We start from the raw sequence: 21,585 nt of genomic DNA, 5'->3' as shown, positions 1-21,585 counted from the left end.
TGAGCTTGGCACTTCCTGACTTCAGGGCGGGTGCTCTGTCCACTAGCTGGCAGTACCTACGAGAAGGCACTCCATGGAGATAAACTGAGAGGTATTTATCACTGGGAGATAGAAGCTGAACCATAGAAGACCAAAAGGCCTCTGCAAGAGACTAAGCAACTTAATAGGGAACTTAGATCAGAGGGGACGTTTAGCTATCTCTTGAGACAAGGTGATTATGGAATACATACATTTATGTGTATGTGAATGAATAAAGCAAAAGGGAAGAAATTGAGAGAAAAAACATAATTATATTGATGCATAATTGATTTAAGTAAAGATAAGAAGTTTATGTAATTTAATACCTTGACTCCCTGTTAGCTACATAATTTTATGGGCAATCAATGGCAACTGATAGAGATGCCTGGCCGTTCAGACCACAGTTGAAATTATCCAGTAGATGTTTACAGTCTGTATGACTTTGTAAAAGTAATTTCATCCCTCTGGGGATTTTTTTTATCATCAACAAAATAACAGGTTAGATTAGAGGATCTCCAAGGCTCTTTATTTCTCTAAACCCAGGACTCTCAAATCCTAGAATGATGACTTATTTCAGAAGTCCACTGACCTTTCCTAAATAGGAGATGGGTCTACAGTACCTAAAATGTTCACTTCATTCAGAGCAATCTGTCTTGTAGGTACAAAAGGCATGGTGATGGTACCTACCACAGGGAGCTCATAAGAATAAAAATAGATATTTGTTGAAAGAACTTTGGATGTAGAAAGTGCTATATGAATGTGCCTCGTTGCTATTATTATGGGGGAAGGGGCAGAAGGATGGAATTATAGTAAGACTCTGGAAATCTGCTACCCGTGTGACCCAAGATGTCAGCTTGGTGCAGTGAAAAGATCATTGACTCTGGAGTGAACTCTGAATGTAGGCACTCTAGCTAGCTCCTGGATTCAAATCCCACTTTTGATATTTTACTCTCTATGAAAATTTAGGTAAGACACTCAAGCTCCATGAGTCTCAGTTTATTCACCTATGAAAGGACTGCTGAACTAAACGTCTTTTTAGTTGAATAGTTTAGGTCTCTTGAGGTCCCTTTCATTTATTCATCTGTTTCTCTATAGCAGGTTATGTCATATTGCTATGTCACTTCTCTCTGATCCCCGATGTACTAAACTGTGACTCAATGACATCCTTTCCAGCTATAAAATTCTATGATCCCAAGATTCTAAAAACAATGCAATTTGCAAAGGTTATGAATGCATGGCAATTACTTTGCAATCATTTCACTGGCGAGAAAATGCCAAGAGATTATAAAACAGAAGGCACAATCACTGATTTACCACTCAGAGGCTTAGGTATCTTGAAATGGGATGCCAAAGGAAAAAAAAAAAAGCCTATTTTTGTTTTCAAAACTACGAATTGTGATACACCAGGAGATTCTCCAAAGCTGAGGAAAGAATGGAGGTCCTAGGTACACTGATGACTATTTAGGACAAGTCAATTCACCTCAAACAACCAGTAATTGCTGTTTCTAAAAAATCGATTAAATGCTTTGAGTTTCCCATGAGTATGATTTTTTTCTACTTTCCTTGAACAAGCTGGCAAACATGAAAAGAAAGATATGAGATAACAAAGCCAGAAACCCATATGCCACGTGCCTGCATGAATGGTGGCCTTTGCCAGCGAATGGGCAGACACACAAATATATATGCACCAAGATTTAAAGATCCTTCTTTGGAAAGGCCTACTCTTCTCTCTTCAGAAGACCAAATGATAACTCCAGAGAAACTATTGGCAAGAGAGTGTTTGGAGGGAGGTATGAGACAGAATGCTTTGTTGTTACATTAATTTTATCTCTGGGTCAATTCCTGGTCTTCATGTTTATTACAACACCAACTCAATTGCTTTCAACAACCAGGGCCATTCTTGTCGCCAGCTCAAGAAAGCCGATTTGCAGTCTCTCCCTGCTGTTTCAATATGCTGCTCAAGATTCCTTTGGTGCCAGCACAGTCTCTTAGGTAAACATGGATTTCTGTAGTTTCCCCTTGGCTTAAAATTGTATACACTATCACCTTATGTATTTGGAATCACTGGGGAAATGGGATGTTGCACAGAAATGAAATTGCTAACAGAAACCTATCAATTTAAGTGCCAAAGTGTTTTATTTATGAGAAACACTGTGACAACACGGTTAAAGTATTTCCTAGAAATGGAAGATGCATTCAAATCCTACTTCAAATACTTACCATTGTGACTTCTCATTTTCAGTTTTCTCAATTTAAAATACAGATTATGGTAACAGGGTTGTTGGGAAGAACAGATGAGATGGCAAGTGTAAAGTGCTCTGTAAACCTTAAAGTGTGCTATAGAAATATTAGCTATTTTTATTAAACTAATTAGTCATTAATAGTTAATAGAGATTATTATTATAAAATATAGCATGATATCATAGATAAATGATATTTATCTTCTTGGAATCAAGAACTATGTTCATATTTTGCCACAAACTTACTAGCTGTACAATGCCAAGTAAGAAATTTCAAGTCTTGGAGCATCCCTTGCCTCATACATAGAAAGAGGATTAAAAATACCTGTGCTTGCATCACATATCTGTTCTAAGGAACAAATGAGATAATGTATGTGAAGGCTATGAAAACCTTCAATCACTATATAAATGCTAGAATTTGTTGTTAGATTCTTATTATTCTCCTATTTTTCAATAGAGTTCATGCAGAAAAAGGCCTGGGACAAGCCATTATGACGTTCTGTGATCCATATATTACTGTACAAGTAGAAAAAAAAAACCCTGCTTTTTCTACCTTCATAAAAGTGTTGGGAAGCTGTTTATAATTATTGCTTATTGTTGTTCAACCGTACCAGTCATGTCAGATTTTTTGTGACCCAATTTGGAATTTTTCTTGGCAAAGATATTGGAACGTTTTGCCACTTCCTTCTCTAGATTATTTTACAGATGAGGAAACTGAGGCAATAGGGTTAAATGATTTGCCCAGGGTCACACAGCTCATAAGAATCTGAGGCCAGATTTGTACTCTGGTCTTCTAAGCCTAGTGTTCTATCCAGTCTGCCACCTAGATGTACTACGTCTTATTACTGTGATGATTATAGTGATTAATATTAACTATTATTATCGTTTTTGACTGAAAACTTTCCAAAATAATACACACATATATGTGCATGTACACTTTGAAAAAATACTGAGGATATTATGTATCATTTATTCAAACTTTGCCACATAAATCATGTGGACTATCATCATAGGCATAGACTACCATGACTTCATGGACCATTCAGTTATTGTTCAGTAATTTTCAGTCATGTCTGATTCTTCATGACCTCATTTGGGGTTTTCTTGGCAAAAATACTGGTGGTCTTTGCCATTTCCTTCTCTAGCTCATTTAGCAAATGAGGAAACTGAGGCAAATAAAATAACGTGACTTGACCAGGGTTACCTACTAGTAAGTGTCTGAGACCAGATCTGAATTGAGGAAGATGAGTCTTCCTGATTCCAGACCCAGAACTCTATTCAGCATGCCGCCTGAGTTTTGTCACTATGCAGAATGAATACATTTGTGTGTTCATGTGTTTGTATAATCTTTCTGTCAATTTGGCAAATACATTTTCATTCTGCCCAATTTTCAGGCTATGATAACTCCACTCCATACATTTTCATTCTTCCTAATTTTCAGGCTATGATATCTCTTCCAATTCTTTCTAATCTGATGTTCATATTTTTCTCAAGGGCTCTGATACCACAATGCTGAAATTGGGGGAACTGTTTGCTTGTTTTTAAAATAAAAATTAGTATGTTCTGAGGACTGAAAGGCAACCTTTCTAAATGAAGTTGATCATCTCTGGACTATGGTCTTCATGATAACCATTTTGGCTTCCTAGAGGCCTTTGGTGTTTGGCCTTCTTTCAAATTCTTACCTGCATTTTGGAGAGTTATGATGCTTGGGTAGGTAACCAAGAGAATAGTAAGGGATTACTCTGTTAAAATCCATATATGAATTCTAAGTGTGATTAAATTCAGCATTAGATTCTCATGTTATAGTTTGTAATACACTCTTAAAAGAGATAGACAGAGAAAGGGAGAAAGACAGAGAAACAGAGATACACAGAGAGAAAGCCAGAGAGACAAAGATACAGAGAACGATTCTGACTATTAGGGACACCTGAATTACTGAAGAGGTACATAGTATTGGTGTTGTATGAGGGACCAAAAACTATAATCCATGCATTGGAATGTGAAATTTTTTTTAAATCTAAAATTTTTAAACAGTCTCTGAATCTCAGATGTTATTCAGAGATAGAAATGTATTTCAATAGCAGTCAGCACTAAAATATAAAACAACCTGCAGGTTAACAAAACTAATATATGCATCTCAAGTACTCTGAAAAGAACTGGGGGAAAAATTAAACCCCTCTCAAGCCAAATTAAAGTTCATGGATAGAGCCAGGATCTCATTCTACTAGGTACCCATTTCTTCTTTTTTTTTTTTCTTTTTAAAGCAATAGGGGTTAAGTAACTTGCTCAAGGTAACACGGCCAGTTATTTCTGGGTGTGGTGCTGAGTATCTGAGCCCGGATTTGATCCCCAGGTCATCCTGACACTGGAGCCCATGCTTACTCGCTGAGCCACCCAGCTGCCCCAACCCATTTCTTCATAACTACTTGGGATGACCACTTAGTAAATATGTTTTTCAGCTACTGTGAGTGGGAGGCAACTTTACACAATAGCTGGCTGTAGGAATTGAGGATGTTTAGTCTGAAGAAGGCTTAGAGAAGCATGATGTCTGCTTTTAGATATTTGAGCACCTGTTATATGGGAGAGCAATGAGACTTGTTCTGTTGTGCCCCAGAGGGCAGAACAAGGAGCAATATTTTTCTATAAAATTTAACTCAAAATGAAAACGAATGCCCCTATCACTGCAGCTGTCCAACACTGATATGGTCTGGCTCAGGGAATATTGGATTTAGTCACCTATTTGACAGGAATGTCATAGAGAGAATTTATGTTTCCTATCAGGGTTGGACTATCTGGCTTCTGAAGCACCTTCCAAACCTGCGACTCTGTGGCAGATAAGTGCTAGCTGACCTTGAGTCCAAGCTGCCCACCATGTGCATTCTCCCCACTTGCTGAGCTCAGAACCAACCCTGGGAGAACATCCCTTATTGAGGTTTTCATCCTTTGCTATGCCTTGGAAATGCAAAGCATCCCTTGAACAAGCATTTTTAGGTGCTTAGAAGAGGTTTTTGTGGGCGAAGGCAGAGACCTGCCTCTGACACATTCTCTTTGAGTGACCTTACACTTAATTGGCCCACCAGGCAACTTCCTAAGACAATTAATAGTTAGAATAGTTGCCAGATCTGCATTGGTAGAGGGAATTTCTTAAAAAGAAATTTGTTACACCAACAGAAACCCAAGTCTTAGATATGGAAATACATATCTAAGTTGTAGAAAACACTATTCACATCTCACTGAACTTCTCTTCATGACAACCCTGTGAGGTAGGTACTATTACCGTGCCCATTTTACAGATAAGGAAACATAAGGTGAAACAAGTTAAGTGACTTACAGAAGGTCACACATCTGGCAAGTATCTGAGGCAGAATTTGAGCCCAGATGTTGCTGACTCCAATATGTCAGACACTGTGCTGTGAACCAGAGACTGAAAGCCAAAAATCATTGTACTTACCCTCACTTTTCTTCCATTATATTTGAGGCAAACAATATGTACAGAAGTAAATGTAAATATATGTGTATAGAATATAAAATAAATATGTTTGTGTGCAAAATTTGTTGCTGTTGCTGAGTTGTATAGGATTCTTCATGACCCCATGGACCATACTGTCTATGAGGGTGGCAGGGATCCTGGAGTGGTTTGCCATCTCCTTCTCCAATGGATTAAGGCAAACAGAAGTTAAGTAACTTGCCCAGGGTCACACAGCTAGTAAGTGTCTGAGGGTAGATTTTAACTCAAGTGTTCTGGCTTAGTGCTCTATTCCTTGAGTAATCTATCCAATTACTGTTCATGTGTGTGTGCCTGTTGTACACATTTCTATCTATATCTAACTATATGTGTGTATATCTATTTCATCCATAAGTATATATGCATATGTACAAATATATATGTATACATACATAGCAGCTACCTTTGTATAGCACTTTAAATTTTTCAAAGTTTTAAGGTTGCAAAAGTTTAGAAACATGATCTTACTTTATCCTCACAACAGCCCTGGGAGGTTGGAGCTATTTTATATATGACTTAGTTTTTACTTTACAACAAATCTGGGAGGGAGAGAGATATTATTTTTATTATGCCATTTGACAGATTAAGAGACTGAGGCAGACAGCAATGGAATGACTTGACCCGGTTTATACTGATAGTATCTGAAGAAGAATTGGAACTCAGTTATTGATGATTACTGGCCAGTCAAATATCCATTGTGTGGCCTGGAGAACAAATGGAGGAAATCATGTTGAGCTTCATGGAGGAGGCAGCCCTTGGGCTGAGCCTTGAAGGACCAGCTAAGAGTTGGAATTAAGGAAGGAGTATGTTCCAAGGTAGGAGATTTGCACATACAAAGGCACATGGGTGAGAGCTGGAGAAGAATTTTTAGTGCCTGTAGGTCATCATCCCAAAGACCAATGGTCATTGTCCATTATTGCAACTAAAAATGGAGGTGGGGAAGGGTTAGACTGAATATGTTCTATCTCCAATTCAAGAATATCTGGATTAAATTTTTAAAAAGTCTTGGTCCATGTTATTTTCTTGTGGTCTATTCATTTCTTTTCAAAGTGAAAAAATCTGATTTCTCAACAGTTTCATCTATTATTTTATCACAAGGATGACACACCCCACCCACACCCATACATAACAATAGAGAATTCTTCCTAATACACGCAGCAAAGAACAAATTTCTTCAGCCTAACCCTTAAAGCAGACAAGTAATTTCAGCTTTTTCCTTTTCCTCTTGTTTTGACTCAATGATTGCAATTGCGGGAGAGCAGCAATATTGCCATAACTAATAAAAAAATATGAATAAGTGTGTACAATTAAACAAATTCATACCATAGCTGTTCAGTCTTAATGCTGAGCCTTAATATGCCCGTACCTAAATCATGTCTCCCGTCCGGATCAAAGGCATGTCTGTATGAGAGTCATGTCTGATCTGGGCTCCCTGGTGTGGAATCTAAACATTTATAAACTTCAAATGCAATTTGACTTATTAATGGTTCAGCAATGGCTTGTAATCAAAGCACAGCTTGTTAGCTGAAAACAAATAAAAGACTAACTTGTTTATTTGACTAAGATAATTCATGAATTTGCTAATTGCTTTTGGAGCTTCAGACATTAGATTTCATTTAGGGGGAGATGGGGAGGGCAGAATCTGGTAGTCAACAGGTAGCTAGGCAGTTGAAAGGATAGAATGGTGGGCCTAGAATGAGGAAGAACTGAGTTCAAATCCAACCTCATCCACTTAGCAGCTGTGAGACCCTGGGCAAGCTATTTAAGATCTGTTTGTCACTGCTGCCTTCTCTGTAAAACTTCCATAATAATAGCACCCACCTCCTAGGTTGTTGTGAGTATCAAATGAGACAAGAATAGTAAAGGGCTTAGAATGTTTCCCAGGCATGCATCACTATATAAACATTTAGTAGTAGTAGTAGTAGTAGCAGCAGCAGCAGCAGCAAAAGTAGTGGTAGTAGTACAAGATAAGTATTCTTGACATGAGGTCCATTAATTATTTCCATATATACATATATGTGTATGTTTATACACATACATAAAAATGTATATACACTACACTTTGTATTTGTAGTTCTGCCTGTTTTTATCTCCAGGAAACAAGAAATTCGGTTCCAGGATAAGCATCACCATAAGGCTAACTCCAGACTTGATTGATACCCTTCCCCCTTCCCTCAGCATCTTCTCCCCTCTAATGGAAGGCTGGAAGATGGGATACCGAACCCCTCCTAAAACCTTCCTTTATAAAGGGAAGCAACTGAATTTCTAACTTATTTCACTTTCTATCTGTAGCTTTGTCTGGTTGCAATTCTATAGAACAAGATGCCCCTCACCCAGTATCCCAGGGTGCCCTTCATCCCACATCCCTCCCTTTCCAGTGGTCTTTGTTTTACTGTCTTCCCCCTTTAAACTGGAAACTCCTTCAAGGCAAGGTACTGCCCCTTCTTATTATTTGTAAATCTCAGTGATTAACACAATGCCCAAGACATAGTAGGAAGTTAATAAATATTTACTGAATTGAAATGAATATATAGTTTATAGTTGCATTTCAATATAATTGGTGACCTTTGCAATCCTTTGTATTTTAATTCATGCATTTAAAAACATCCTCAGAAGGGGCCCATAAGCTCCAGCCTACTACTAAAGGGTTCAATAACAAACACAAAAATAGCTTAAGGATCTCTGATTTGGAGATATCAGAGATGATCTTGTCCAACTCCCTCATTATAAAATATATATGCATATATATATATGTGTGTGTGTGTATGACTATTATACATGTATAATAAACATATATGTAAACATATATGTGTATACACACATAGCAGTTACCTTTGTACAGCACTTTAAAAATTTCAAAGTTTTAATGTTGCAAAAGCTTTAGAAATATGATGGTTTTTTTTTTTTTAAGCCATCGGGGTTAAGTAACTTGCTCAAGGTTACATGGCCAGTTATTTCTGCTGAGTATCTGAGCCCGGGATTGGATCTCCAGGTCTTCTCAACACTGGAGCCGGTGCTCTTACTTGCTGTGCTACCTGGCCGCCCCATATGATGTTATTTTATACTCACAACAACCCTGGGTGCTCTTAGTGACCACCACTTCCCTTCAACTATGTGTTTTTGTGTGACTGCTTTACTGTCAATAATGAAAGATGCCATCAATGTCCTAATGACCTGCATATTTCCTGGGGTGATGTGGACAATCTCTTCCCACTGACTTTGACAACTTTTCATACACACATATCAGAAAGAACCAGGCATGGACTGAATCATAATACACCAACTCCAGGCTCAGTTACCTGCTAGCCATGTTATCTTGGAGAGATACATGTATGTCTCCAAGACTTACTTATCTATAAAATGGGAATAATACTTTCTGTAATATCTGCCTCAACAGTGTTGCTGAAGTCATCAAATTAGATCAACTTCTATGTGAATGTAAGCTGAGCTAATTTTTAAGAATCATTCCTATGCATTCACTTAGTCTCATAGGAAGATTCAAGACTAGGTATCCTAAGTCCTTGGCTTGGGGTTTTGTTTATTTAAATGTATTGTTGGATTAAGGAGGTTTTTCAAAGAGAGAAATAAGGTTTATATGGTAGCAGCACAAAAATGGCTTTCCTTTAGGTCTGTGTCTTTTTCACATCATTAATATGATAATAAGTTTTGCATGACTGAACATGTATAATCTATATCAAATTATTTACCATCTCACAGAGGAGGGAGTTGAGGAAGAGAAAGGGAAAATGTAGAACTTTGTTTTAAATCAATGTTAAAAATTGTCTTTACATGTAACTGGGGAAAAATAAAATATTATTTAAAAAATAAATGAATGGGTGTTTCATTTGCAAACAATTTGATCCTGCACCAAGGAAATAAAAACACACAAAGAACATACTGAGGGCATTAAGATTAAGACAGTGGTGGCTACCTGAAAGAGTTTTCTTCTTCACTATCCAAATGTCTTGGCTTCCTGTTGAGCATTAATTATCCACATTTTGGTCTCAGGATTATGTTTCTCTTAATTATTGAAAACTTTTATAAAGTGGGTGATTATTTATTGATATTATCATATTAGAAATTAAGATTTCTTAGTACTACTATGAAAATTATTTTCATCTCATAGACTCCCTGAAAGAGTCTCTATGATAGCCTTGGACAGTGGGGGGAGGGGGAGACTTTTATGACCACTAGTGCATTGAAATAGTTCAGTCTTCCAGGACTTGTTCATGAGGAAACATTAATATCGGTAGGGATTCCAAGATATCACCATCAGATTTCCCATTCACCTTTGGTTTCACTGAACTTCCCCAGGGAGAAATCCAGGGAGAATTTTTCAAATTGGATTTTGGTATCTCAGTCAGTTGGGATAAAACCAGAGCAACCTAGCAGGAGACACATTTAAGATCATTGGATTGATCAGTGGGAAAAATCTCCAAAGTCCCCATACTGTATTAAGCAATAATTGGCTACTCTCGCCAAACCCAGCAGGTCTGGAACACTGTTAGCCTGACATGTTTGGCACTGCTATTGTTAGGATTCTCTTAAAGCTGGGAAGGTAAGGGCTCCACTCACCTCTTCAGCATGGATTCCACATAACTTGTTTCCTGACAGCAGCTTGTTTTTCAAGCTTTTATTCTGAGAAAAGAACATGGTTTTATTACTGAAAAGTGATAAAATATTAAGGATTCCCCTAAATACTTCAGAAACATTGGTTTATATTTTGTACAGGGATAAGTTGTTCAAGATGCCAGATAGAACATAAATAAATTGAAACCCTGTAAGTCCATAATTAGAGAAGACATTCTTCCCTTTCCTCATTGAAAACTTTGGATGAATTATCATTATAATGTTCACTTAAAGGATTAAGTTATATGCTTAACATATTCATGCTGTTATATTTTAACAATTCAATCCAAAAATTCTTAAAAACCTAGAGGGTGTGTGGAGTCAAGATTGTGGAAAAAAGGGAGGGACTCACCTGATCACTCCCCAAAATGCCTCCAAACACTTTAAAATAATGCCCTATGAATAAAAACACTCTGGAGTGGCAGAACCCACAAAAGAATGGGGTGAAACAATTTTTAAGCCCAAGATAACTTAGAAGCTCAGCAGGAAAGGTCTCCAGAACCTGAGTGAGAGTGGAGCACAGTACAGCACAGGTTCTGCCAGCACAACGTCAGCCGCAGTAAACCAGGAGCATGCCTTGGAAGCCACTGAATTAGTAACTGTAGCTGCTGCTTCCCACAGTCCTAGCACACAGATGGTAAGAGTCAAACACCTCATCAGAAGGAGATTACAGGTGTCTCTTTGCTAACACTAAGGATGGACTCTGTTGCTTTGTCCATACTTGGATTTGGTTTGCAGTCCTTGTTGGCTGTCCCAGGAAGAAGAGGAGTACACAGTGGAAGGGGACCCCTCATCATAGTTCTAGGGCATACAAGTGTGTTTGTGGTCACTCAGAGAGTAGGGCACGGGTCAGGAGAGTTTCAAACATACCTTTCCTTAGATTATACACCTTGGAAGAAATGAAAACATAGAGGTCACTAGAAATATTTCTGAAAACAGCTGCATAAAATCCCTGAAGCTTAGGGCAGTATACCCCCTACCCTGGAAGCAGAGAACCACTTTAGCAAAGTTAAATGTCATGAAATAGACTGGAAAAATTAGAAAAAAAAAAACACAGAAAAAGAAAATCCTGACCATAGAAAGTGATGGTGACAGAGAAAAACCAAACACAGACTCAAAAGACAACAAAGTAAAAACTTTTATGTTCAAAACCTCAAAGAAAAATATGAATTGTTTTCAGGATGACGAAAAGATCAGAAAGGATTTTAAAAAATAAAGTAAGAGGCAGGAAAATGGGAAGAAAAATGAGAATGATGCCAGAAAACCATGATAAAAAAGGCAACAAATTGGTAAGGAATGCACAAAAAAAAAAAAAATACTCAATAAATAACACCTTAAAAAACAGAATAGAACAATTGATAAAAAAGAGGTACAAAAATCCAATGAGGAGCATGCCTCAAAAAGCAAATGGAAAAAAAAAGATATGCAAAAATACACTGAAGAGAAGAGCTCCTTAAAAAGCAGAGAAATGACTCCATGAGACATGAAGAAATGATAAAACAAAACTGAAAGAATAAAAAAAATTGAAGACTAGGGAGGCAAGATGGCAGAGTAGAAACAGGGACTCTCTGGAGCTCCAGCTCCCACCACCTCCAATCCATGTACAAGGGGACTCTGAACAAACTTTGGGGCTACAGAACCCACAAAATGACACCAGGAAGCTACCTTCCCACTGAGGACAGCCCGGCAGACAGGAATCGACAAGCTGAGCCCAGCCCCTTCCCTGAACAGCCGCTGCCTGGAGGGACTCCAGATCACCAGAAGCTGTGGTGGTCCAGAATTATCAACACATAGACGCTAAAGACAAAGTGAAAGGTCAGTGCAGTGTGGACTTTGGGACCCAGTAGTTGGGAATGCGTTGGCTTTTGCCCCTAGGGCAAGAAGCCACTAAGGCCTGCAGCACAGCTGCCACCACATGGCAGCTTCAGCTCCTGGACTGCAGAGTGTAGGGGGAACAAGCAACCAGTCTAAAGGATAATCGCTCTTGCTTTGACCTGCTTCAATCTGGATTGCGGTCTAGGGTGGAGGTCCTAGGGTGTGTGACCAGCTTGCCAGAGTGTGTGGAGGCTTCAGAGAGGGCACCCAACTAATACCTCCAGCAGCTGAGAAAACCCCAGCATTGGGTACAAAGCTCCCCTGTCTGGTGGCAGAGTCCTACTGTGGCAAAAAGCCCCAAAGTCAAGTAATTGAGTGGCAACATGACCAGGCAAAGGAAACAAAGCAAACAGAAGAATTCAACATTAGACTCCTATTTGGGGGACAAAAGGGATCAAAGCATGGAACAGGAGGAAGACAGTGAAGTCAGAACTCCTGCACCAGAAGCTTCATAGGAAAATACGAGCTGTTTACAGGCCATAGAGGATCTTAAAAAGCAGATAAGAGAAGTGGAGGAAAATTGGAAAAAGAAATGAAAACAATGCAAGAAAATTATGAAATGAGAGTCAACAGCCTGACTGAGGAAAATGACACCTTCAAAAATAGACTAACTCAAATGGCAAAAGAGGCTCAAAAAGTCACTAAGAAGAATGCCTTAAAAAGCTGAATTTGTCAGATGGAAAAAAAATTTCAAAAGCTCCCTGAGGAGAATCATTCCTTCAGAATTAGATAGGAGCAATTGGAAGCTACCAGTAATGACTTTATGAGAAATCAAGATGCTATTAAACAGATCCAAACAAATGAAAGAATAGAAGGAAATGTGAAATATCTCATTGAAAAAATCACTGACCTGGAAAATGGATCCAGGAGAAATAATTTAAAATTTATTGTACCACCTGAAAGCCATGATAAAAAAAAAAGAACCTAGAAATCATCCTCCAAGAAATTGTCAAGAAAAACTGTCCCGATGTTTTAAAACCAGAGGGCAAAATACAGGTTGAAAGAATCCACTGATCGCCTCCTGAAAAAGATCCCAAAAAAGAAAACTCCAAGGGTATTATAGCCAGGTTCTGAAATTCCCAAGTCAAGGAGAAAATATTACAAGCAACCAGGAAGAAACAATTTTAATATTGTGGAAACACAAACAGGATAACTCAGGATCTGGCAGCTTCTACACTGAGGGATTGAAGGGCTTGGAATATGATATTCCGGAGGGCAGAGGAGCTGGGATTAAAACCAAGAATAACCTACCCAGAAAAACTGAGTATCATGTTTCAAGGGAAAATATGGTCATTCAGTGGAATAGAGGACTTTCAAGCATTCTTGATGAAAAAACCATAGTTGAATAGAAAATTTGACATTCAGATACAAGAAGCAAGAGAAACATGAGAAGGTAAAGCTACTGTAAAGCAGTAGTATGCAGATTAATTCTTTACTCCTCCAGTCCAAGTCAGAATGAATAGAATTATAGAATGGACAAATGGAAGCATCTCCTGCAGTACTCAACACAAGCCAAGAATTGGGTAATAGGTGACGTGCCTCTCAGCAATATAAAAGGCATGTGCCATTCAGGAGATTAACAGAGGTATACTACAGTCTAAGTGGAATGTCATCTCATAGCTCAAAAGTCAGCCCCTAACAGTACCTTTCACTACACCCTAAGTCATCTTGCTTATCAGGAAATGCAGAGCCCAACATTAAGTGTTACAAATCCCATTTAGTAAGTCTTGCCAGGGTCCCCATTCTTCTTTGTTGAAAGAATCTTCAAAAACATATCAAAAGCAGAATCCAACAATTCCATTTCCTTCGTGCATAAGCTAGGGTAGCTAGATCTGATCCTGAATGTCAGATTACTAATCAGGGAAATCTTCTGGCCTATGAAATGCATTAAAAACAAAACCTTTAAAAAAATTGAAGACTATGAAAACAACTGACCACAAAAGTGGGTCTAGGAGAGATAATTTTAAAATTATTGGACTACCTAAAAGCCATGGTAAAAAATAAAATAAAATAAAATAAGTATCCCAGATATCATCACTCAAGAAATAATCAAGGATAATTACCCTGCCATTCTAGAACCAGGAAGTAAAATAGAAATTGAAAGAACCTACTGATTACCTCACGAAATACCAAAGAGACAAGTCCCAAGATTATTATAACCACATGACAGAGCATCAAGGTCAAGGAGAGAATATTGTAAGCAGCCAAGAAAAAAAAAATCAAGTACTGAGCAGCCACAGTCAAAATAGCATGAGATTTAGCAATTTCTGCATTTAAGAATTGGAAGGCTTGTAATAGAGGGCAATGGAGCTAGGATAACAACCAAGAATTACCTACACAGCATAGAATAGCTGGATAGAATCCTTCAGGGGAAAAAGAATCAAAGAAATAGAAGATGTTTAAGCATTCCTGAAGAAAAGACCAAAGTTGAACTTTCAAATACAAAACTCAAGAGAAGCATAAAGAGATAAACAGGAAAAGGAAATCATAAAGACTCAATAAGGTTAAGCTTTTTACATTCCTACATGGGAATATGACATTTGTAACTCACAAAAACTTTTCATTATTAGGGCATTTAGAAGGAGTATATATAGACAGAGAGCACAGGTGTGAGTTGAATATGATAGGATGATATCTAAAAAAAAATCAAAGGGAAAGAAAGAGGATTGCACTGGGAGAAAGGGAAAAGGTGAGCCAGAATGGGATAAATTGACTCACACAAAAGAGACAAAAAAGACTTTTAAAGTGGAGGGGAAAATGGGAGAGGTAGAGGGGAGCACTGGAACCTTACTTTCATCAGAATTGGCTCAAAGAGGGAATAACATACACACTCAGTTAGGTATAGAATTCTATCTTACTCTATAGGAAAGTAGGAGAGGAAGAGGATAAAGAAAGGTGGCAGGGTGTTGCTCATAGAAAAGATGGCATATTAGGGGAGGTCATAGAAGAAAAACAATTTTGAAGACAGAAATGGTGAAAGGAGAGAGAAAATAGAATGAATGGGGGCATAGGAAGGAAACACACTTAATCATAACAGTGAAAAACATTAAAGCAAGCTTCTTTGATAGAATCCTCAAATGCAGAGAAAAGTGAGTCAGATTTATAAAAATAAAAGCCATTCCTCAATTGATAAATGATTTAAAAAATGCAAAATCAATTTTCAGATGAAGTAATCAAATCTATCTATAGTCATATGAAAAACTGTTATAAATCACTATTGATTTGAGAAATGCAAATTAAAATAATTCTGAGGTAGTACCTCACACCTATTAGACTGGTTAAAAGGACAGAAAAGATGAATGACAAATGTGGAAGGCAGTGGGGGAAAAGAGAGATAGAAATGTACTATTTACAGAGTTGTGAAGTGACTCCACCGTTCTGTAGAGCAATTTAGAACTACGCCCAAAGGACTATGAAACCATGCATACCATTTGACCTAGCAATACCACTGCCAGATCTGTACCCCAAAAGAGATTTTAAAAAAATAACAAAAAGGATCTATATACATGAACACATTTATAGCAGCTCTTTTCTGGTGGCAAAGAACTGGAAATTGAAGGGATGTCCATCAATTAGGGAATGTCTGAACAAGTTGTGGTATATGATTGCAATGGAATACTATGGTGCTATGAGAAATGATGAGCTAGATGCTCTCAAAAAAACTGGAAAGATTCCCATGAACTGATGCAAAGTGAAATAAAGTAGAACCAGGAAAACATGGTAACAGCAATATTGTAAGATGATCAACTGTGAACGACTCATCTATACTCAGCAATATAATGATTCAAACAACTCTGAAGGGCTTATGAGGAAAAATGCTATCCATCCCCAAATAAAAAACTAATGAACTCTGAATACAGATTGAAGCACATTTTTAAACTTTTCTTTATTTTTCTTGGGATTTCATTTTGTTCTATGTTTTCTTTTACTACATGACTAATATAGAAATATGTTTTGAATGACTACACATGTCTAACCCATAAGGGTAGGAGAGAATTTGGAACACAATTTTAATTAAAAAATAGAATGTCGAAAAAAAATTTTTTCAAGTAATTGGGGAAAATAAAACATGAAATAAGGTGTAATGGAAATGCAAATTTAAAGATCTTCCCTGCCCCTAGGACCTTTGATAGGCTTAAGAGACTCTGAGAACCTTCCCTGATTTGAAAATATGCTCTGCGCCCTAATAGGATGAATGTGGTCACATGGAGCCTGTGGCAGGAGGCTTGGTTTTCAGGAATGCCCACACATTGAAGCTATATGTGATTGGGAAGTGGGTCAAGAGGGCTGTTACATTCTCTGAGCCAGGAGAAGGCTATATAAGGCCTGATGGGAGGCTTTGCTTTGGGCTCACTTTGAGAAGTGTTGTGTGATTTGACCAGATGAGACTCTGGGCAGTTGTTGAGAGCCCCCTGGCTTTGAAAAACCCAGATGTTGATGCTTCCCTCTCTGGTAACTGTAATTTGGTACAGATGTAATAGTTGGACAGTTTGGAAGCCTGTCTGCTTGATCTGTTTCTCTGTCTTGTAACTTCTATCTGTATACTCTGAAGTTTGGGGTGCTGACCTTTTCCCCCTGAACTAGGTAAACAATATATATTTGATTGATTAAAGTAAGCTTGTTAACCCATTTTGAGTTGCTTTCCTTTAGAAAAGCAGATCTAAGAACCTGTGTTGGCAGCCACCCTGGGGATGCTGGAGTGCTTGCTGCAACAAATGGCAACAAGGATGGGATCTGCAGAGTAAAAGGAAAGTATGAGGGCTGGTATAAATGTTTGTTTCCCAGTTGTGGTAGCTGTGACTCTGTGGAACCATGGACCAGGACAGAAGAATGGCTTGCATGCTGACTTCACTGAGCTGAGAGTAAGTATGGTTTGTATTATACTGGTTTTGTTACTGACTCTCCAGGACCCCATTTGTGGTTTCCTTGGCAAAGATATAAGAGTGTTTGCCATTTCCTGTTCCACCTCATTTTACAGATGAGAAAACTGAGGAAAAAAGGGCTGTTTTTTGCCCAGGTTCCTACAGTTAGCATCTGAGGATCTGAACTCAGGCTTTCCTGACTCTAGGCCCAGTGCTCTATCCACTGAACCACCTAGCTGCCCTTGTTATATTGAAGAAGGGAAGATATATGATTAATATATAGGTAAGTATAACTTAAAACAAGCAATGATTAATACAAGTAAGATTAAAAGTGAGAGAAATCAAAGAACTAATAATCAATTTAGGGAAGGTGGAAGAGGTCTTCCATTCTCAAACATTCAAATGAGTCATTTGCTGAGGTGTGGATATGGATAGCTTGCTGGCCTTAGAAGCATCTTGAAAAGTTCAAATCCAACCTCAGACACTTATTAGCTGTGTGACCCTGGGCAAGTCATGAAACCCTCTTTGCCTCAGTTTCCTCATTTGCAAAATCAGCTGGGAAGGAAATTGCAAAACACTCCAGTATCTTTGCCAAGAAAACCACAAATAGGGTCATCACGAATCAGACACAATTGAACAGCTCTTGAACAACATTAGTGCGGTGACCTTTTATCCTTGATCCCTAAGTATCATGTAGACTCCATCAGGTACTGAACCATGGACATTCAGTCCTCAGTGACAATTCCAGACAGAAGTATCCTCCATTTAGATAAAATTTGAAGCTTCTAATCCCACAGAGTCACAGCTACCACAACTGGAAAACAAACATTTATACCAGCCCTCATACTTTCCTTTTACTCTGCAGATCCCATCCTTGTTTCCATTTGTTTTTTTTTTCTTTTGCTTCCAATTTGTGTTTACTTAGTTGCCCCATAGGCTTCCATCTTTCTAGGAAGAGTAAACAGCTACCCGGGTTTAACTGGATTCCTTTTGTCAAATTTTCTTCTCCTTCAAGCCAAGAACTGACTTAAAAAACACATTCACAATTTCAACAATATTCAGGCTTTTTGAGTAAATGGGTTGGGTTTGGGAAGGGGTGCTTTCAGTTCAATCAGAGTAATTTCCTATTGGGGCAACTGTCCAGTTCTTCCTTAGCTTCCTATTGACCAGAAGCACATTTAATACTGTGATTTAATACTGCACTTTGATTCAACAAAACTTGAGTTCAAATCCCATTTTAGAGGATTACTGACTGTGGGACCTTGGACAAGTCACTTTATCACTTCCAGTCTCATTTTTCCTTTTTGTAAAATGGGGCTGATGATAATGCCCACCTTCCCCAGTTGCTATGAGCATCACATGAGTCCATGCAAAGCACTGCAAACCTTAATGCCCAATTTAAATGCTACCTATTATCTCACAGAGACATCATGTGGTAGAGCTGGCATTGAAACCAGGAGGAAGTCTTAGGTTCAAGTACCACTTCTGTCATATAGGCAGATTAACCCTTTTCAAATACCTTGACTTCTCAGTGCTCAAGGTTGTTCTTTAAGAAGAGAAGTGGCCATAAAGATGAAAACCTATATCAGTAGACGTGTTTCGTTATGAGGGAGTCCCATTACCAATAAAACTAGAGGTCTGGAGTTCCTATCCATCCAGTAAATTTCTTAGGAAACAGAAGCAATTTTAAGAGAAGCAGATGGAAAAAATATGCAGATATTGTCAAATGCTGCAAAGCTTCTGAAACAACTATGCAAATTTTTATCCTTTGAATATATAAACCTTTATAGATAAATAAATGTGTGTAGAGTGGCATATATATATACATATATATATATATACAGAGAGAGAGAGTATGCGTATATATATATATATGTAGAGAGAGAGAGACAGAGACAGAGAGACAGAGAGAGAGAGAGACAGAGAGAGAGACAGAGAGAGACAGAGACAGAGACAGAGACAGAGAGACAGAGAGAGAGAGAGAGAATATGTGAAGGGGTGTGTGTGTGTCTGTGTGTGTGTATACAGACACAAATACAAATCTTTTGAATAGAATTTGGAAACTTTAGAAGAAGGTTTGATATTAGCAGATAGAATAAGAGCACGTAAACCCACTAATACCCAGTTAATCATTCAACAAGCATTATTAAGCCCTGGGGATACAAAGAAAAAGAAAATACCATTCCTACGCTCAAGGTACTTATAGTTTAAAGAGAGAGAGAGAGAGAGAGAACATGCAAACAACTATGTATAAACAAGTTAAATACAAGGTCATTGGAAGATAATCAACAGAGAGAAGGAATTAGCGTTAAATTGGAGTAGGTAAAAATTTCACTTAGAAGATGAGATTTTGAGAAAGCCAGGGAATGGCAAGCAGGAATGAGAAGGGAAAGAATTCTAGCAATGGGAAAAACTAGAAAAAATCCCTGGAGTCAGGAAATGGAGTATCTCCTTTTAGAAACAGAAAGGAGGCTGGGGTAATACTGGATCAAAGAGAACAGTGTGATGTAAGGCTGCAAAGGTAGGAAAGGGCTGGGTCATGGAAAGCCTTATTAACCAAACAAGCGATTTTATATTTGATATTAAGAGCAGCAGGAAGCCACTGAAGTTGCCTGAAAAGAGGTGGATGAGGAGGTCAGACTTTTTAAGAAGATCACTTTGATAGCCAAGGGGAGGAGGGAATGGAGTGAAGAGAGAATTGGTCTGAGAGACCACCAAGGGCCTATGATAACAGTCCAAGTGTGAGGTGAAGAGGACCTGTATCATGGTGGAAGCGGTGTCAGAGGCAAAAAGGGGATCTATACAGAGATTTTACAAAGATAGAAACAATAGGACATGAAAACTAGCCGGATATATGAGGTGCAAGTGAAGTCTCCTATGAAAACTGTTGTCCAGATGGACTGGGAGAATGGTAGGACCCTTGATAGTAATGGGAAGAGTAGGAACAGAGAATGGTTTAGGGGGAAAGAAAATTAGTGCAGTTTTAGACATATTAAGTTATATATCTTTCCTGGACTTCTAGTTCAAGATGTCCAGTAGGCAGCTGAACATGCCTTCAACATGAATCCTTTCCTGATCTGCCCTCCAAATACCATTTATTTAACTGTTGCTGTTATTACTCAGTAGTGTTAAATAGGGTTATTCTTAGCAAAGATATTGGAGTGATTTTGCATGTCCTTCTCCAGCTAATTTTATAGATGAGTAAACTGAGGCAAAGTTAAGTGATATGCCCAGGGTCATAGAACTAGTTAGTGTGCAAGACTAAATTTAAATTCAGGAAGAAGAGTCTTCCCAACTCCAGTCCCAGCACTCTAAACACTACACCACTATGCCTTGTATTTAACTACCTTATAGTTACTTTTATTAATTCTGTATATACTTATATATGTGCTTTTCTATTGTAGCATTATAATTTAACCCCTTGTGAATATGAATTTTTTAAAAATTTGTTTCCTAGGAACTTTGTACAGCATCTGGCATACAATTGGTTCCTAATAAATGTTTGCTGATTGATTCTGAAAACTGGTAGAAGGAAATTTTAATAATTTCATTTTCAGTGACAACAAACTCTAAAACTGTAATGGCATCTACACTTGGCTTTGAAAGCCCTTCACCATTGTGAGTCTTCTTACCATTTACTCCCCTGCTCATGCTAAGATTCAGCAACACCAGACTTCCTGTTGCTCCTTGATCACCATAATCCATCTCCTGACACCATGTCTTTTCTCTGGTTCCATATCTGTAATGATCCCTCTCCCAACTCCCCACTGCACCTTCTCTAGTTTTCAGGTTTCTATCTTCTTAGGTCTCCTATCCCAAGTGGCTTTCCTTTCAGACTGTTGTTCTTCAGTCATTTTAATTCACGTCTGACTCTTTGTGGACCCATTTTGGTTTTTCTTGGCAGAGAGGCTGGAGTGGTTGGCCATTTCCTTTGCCAGCTTATTATAAAGATGAGGAAACTGTGGCAAACGGGGTTAAGTGACTTCCCCAGGGTCCCACAGCTAGTAAGTCTCTGAGGCAGGATCTGAACTCGGGGAGATGAGTCTTCCTGCCTCTGGGGCTGGCATACTACTCACTGTGGCACTTAGGGGCCCTCCTTTGAGATTACTTCCTATGTACACTGTATCATGTATGTTCACTTGTTTGCATATTATCTTACCCATTAGACTGTAAGCTTCCTGAGGGTAAGAGCCATATACTTTTTTTTTTTTGCCTTTCTTTGTATCTTTGATATCACTTTGGACAATATAGGGCAAAGAGTAAGTGCTTGATAATGCTGACCTCTTTGTTGTTAAAAAACATCGCTCCACCTCTCAGCTACAGGAGTTTTATTCCATTGCCCCCAAACCTAGAATTCTCTCTTTCCTCCACTCTGACTACTGATCTCCCTGGATCCCTTCAAGTCCCAAATAATATCCTGTTTCTATAGGAAGTCTTTCCCAAACTCTCTTAAATC

General features: G+C 38.3%; 1 protein-coding gene across 1 annotated transcript in view; it reads right to left on the bottom strand.

Annotated features, from left to right (window-relative positions):
- The window catches only part of LUZP2 (leucine zipper protein 2), a 774,279-nt gene that overhangs the window by 234,403 nt on the left and 518,291 nt on the right, over nt 1–21,585 (bottom strand). The window contains exon 6 of the mRNA XM_069091307.1: nt 10,339–10,401. Coding sequence (XP_068947408.1) covers nt 10,339–10,401 — 63 coding nt within the window. The remainder of the gene's footprint in view (nt 1–10,338; nt 10,402–21,585) is intronic.

This window comes from Petaurus breviceps, unplaced genomic scaffold (assembly GCF_028583685.1).
Source record: "Petaurus breviceps papuanus isolate PSGF00001 unplaced genomic scaffold, PetGlider_PUasm1.0 188, whole genome shotgun sequence".
Classification (NCBI taxonomy): domain Eukaryota; kingdom Metazoa; phylum Chordata; class Mammalia; order Diprotodontia; family Petauridae; genus Petaurus; species Petaurus breviceps.
This window is presented reverse-complemented; position numbering and strand designations above follow the sequence as displayed.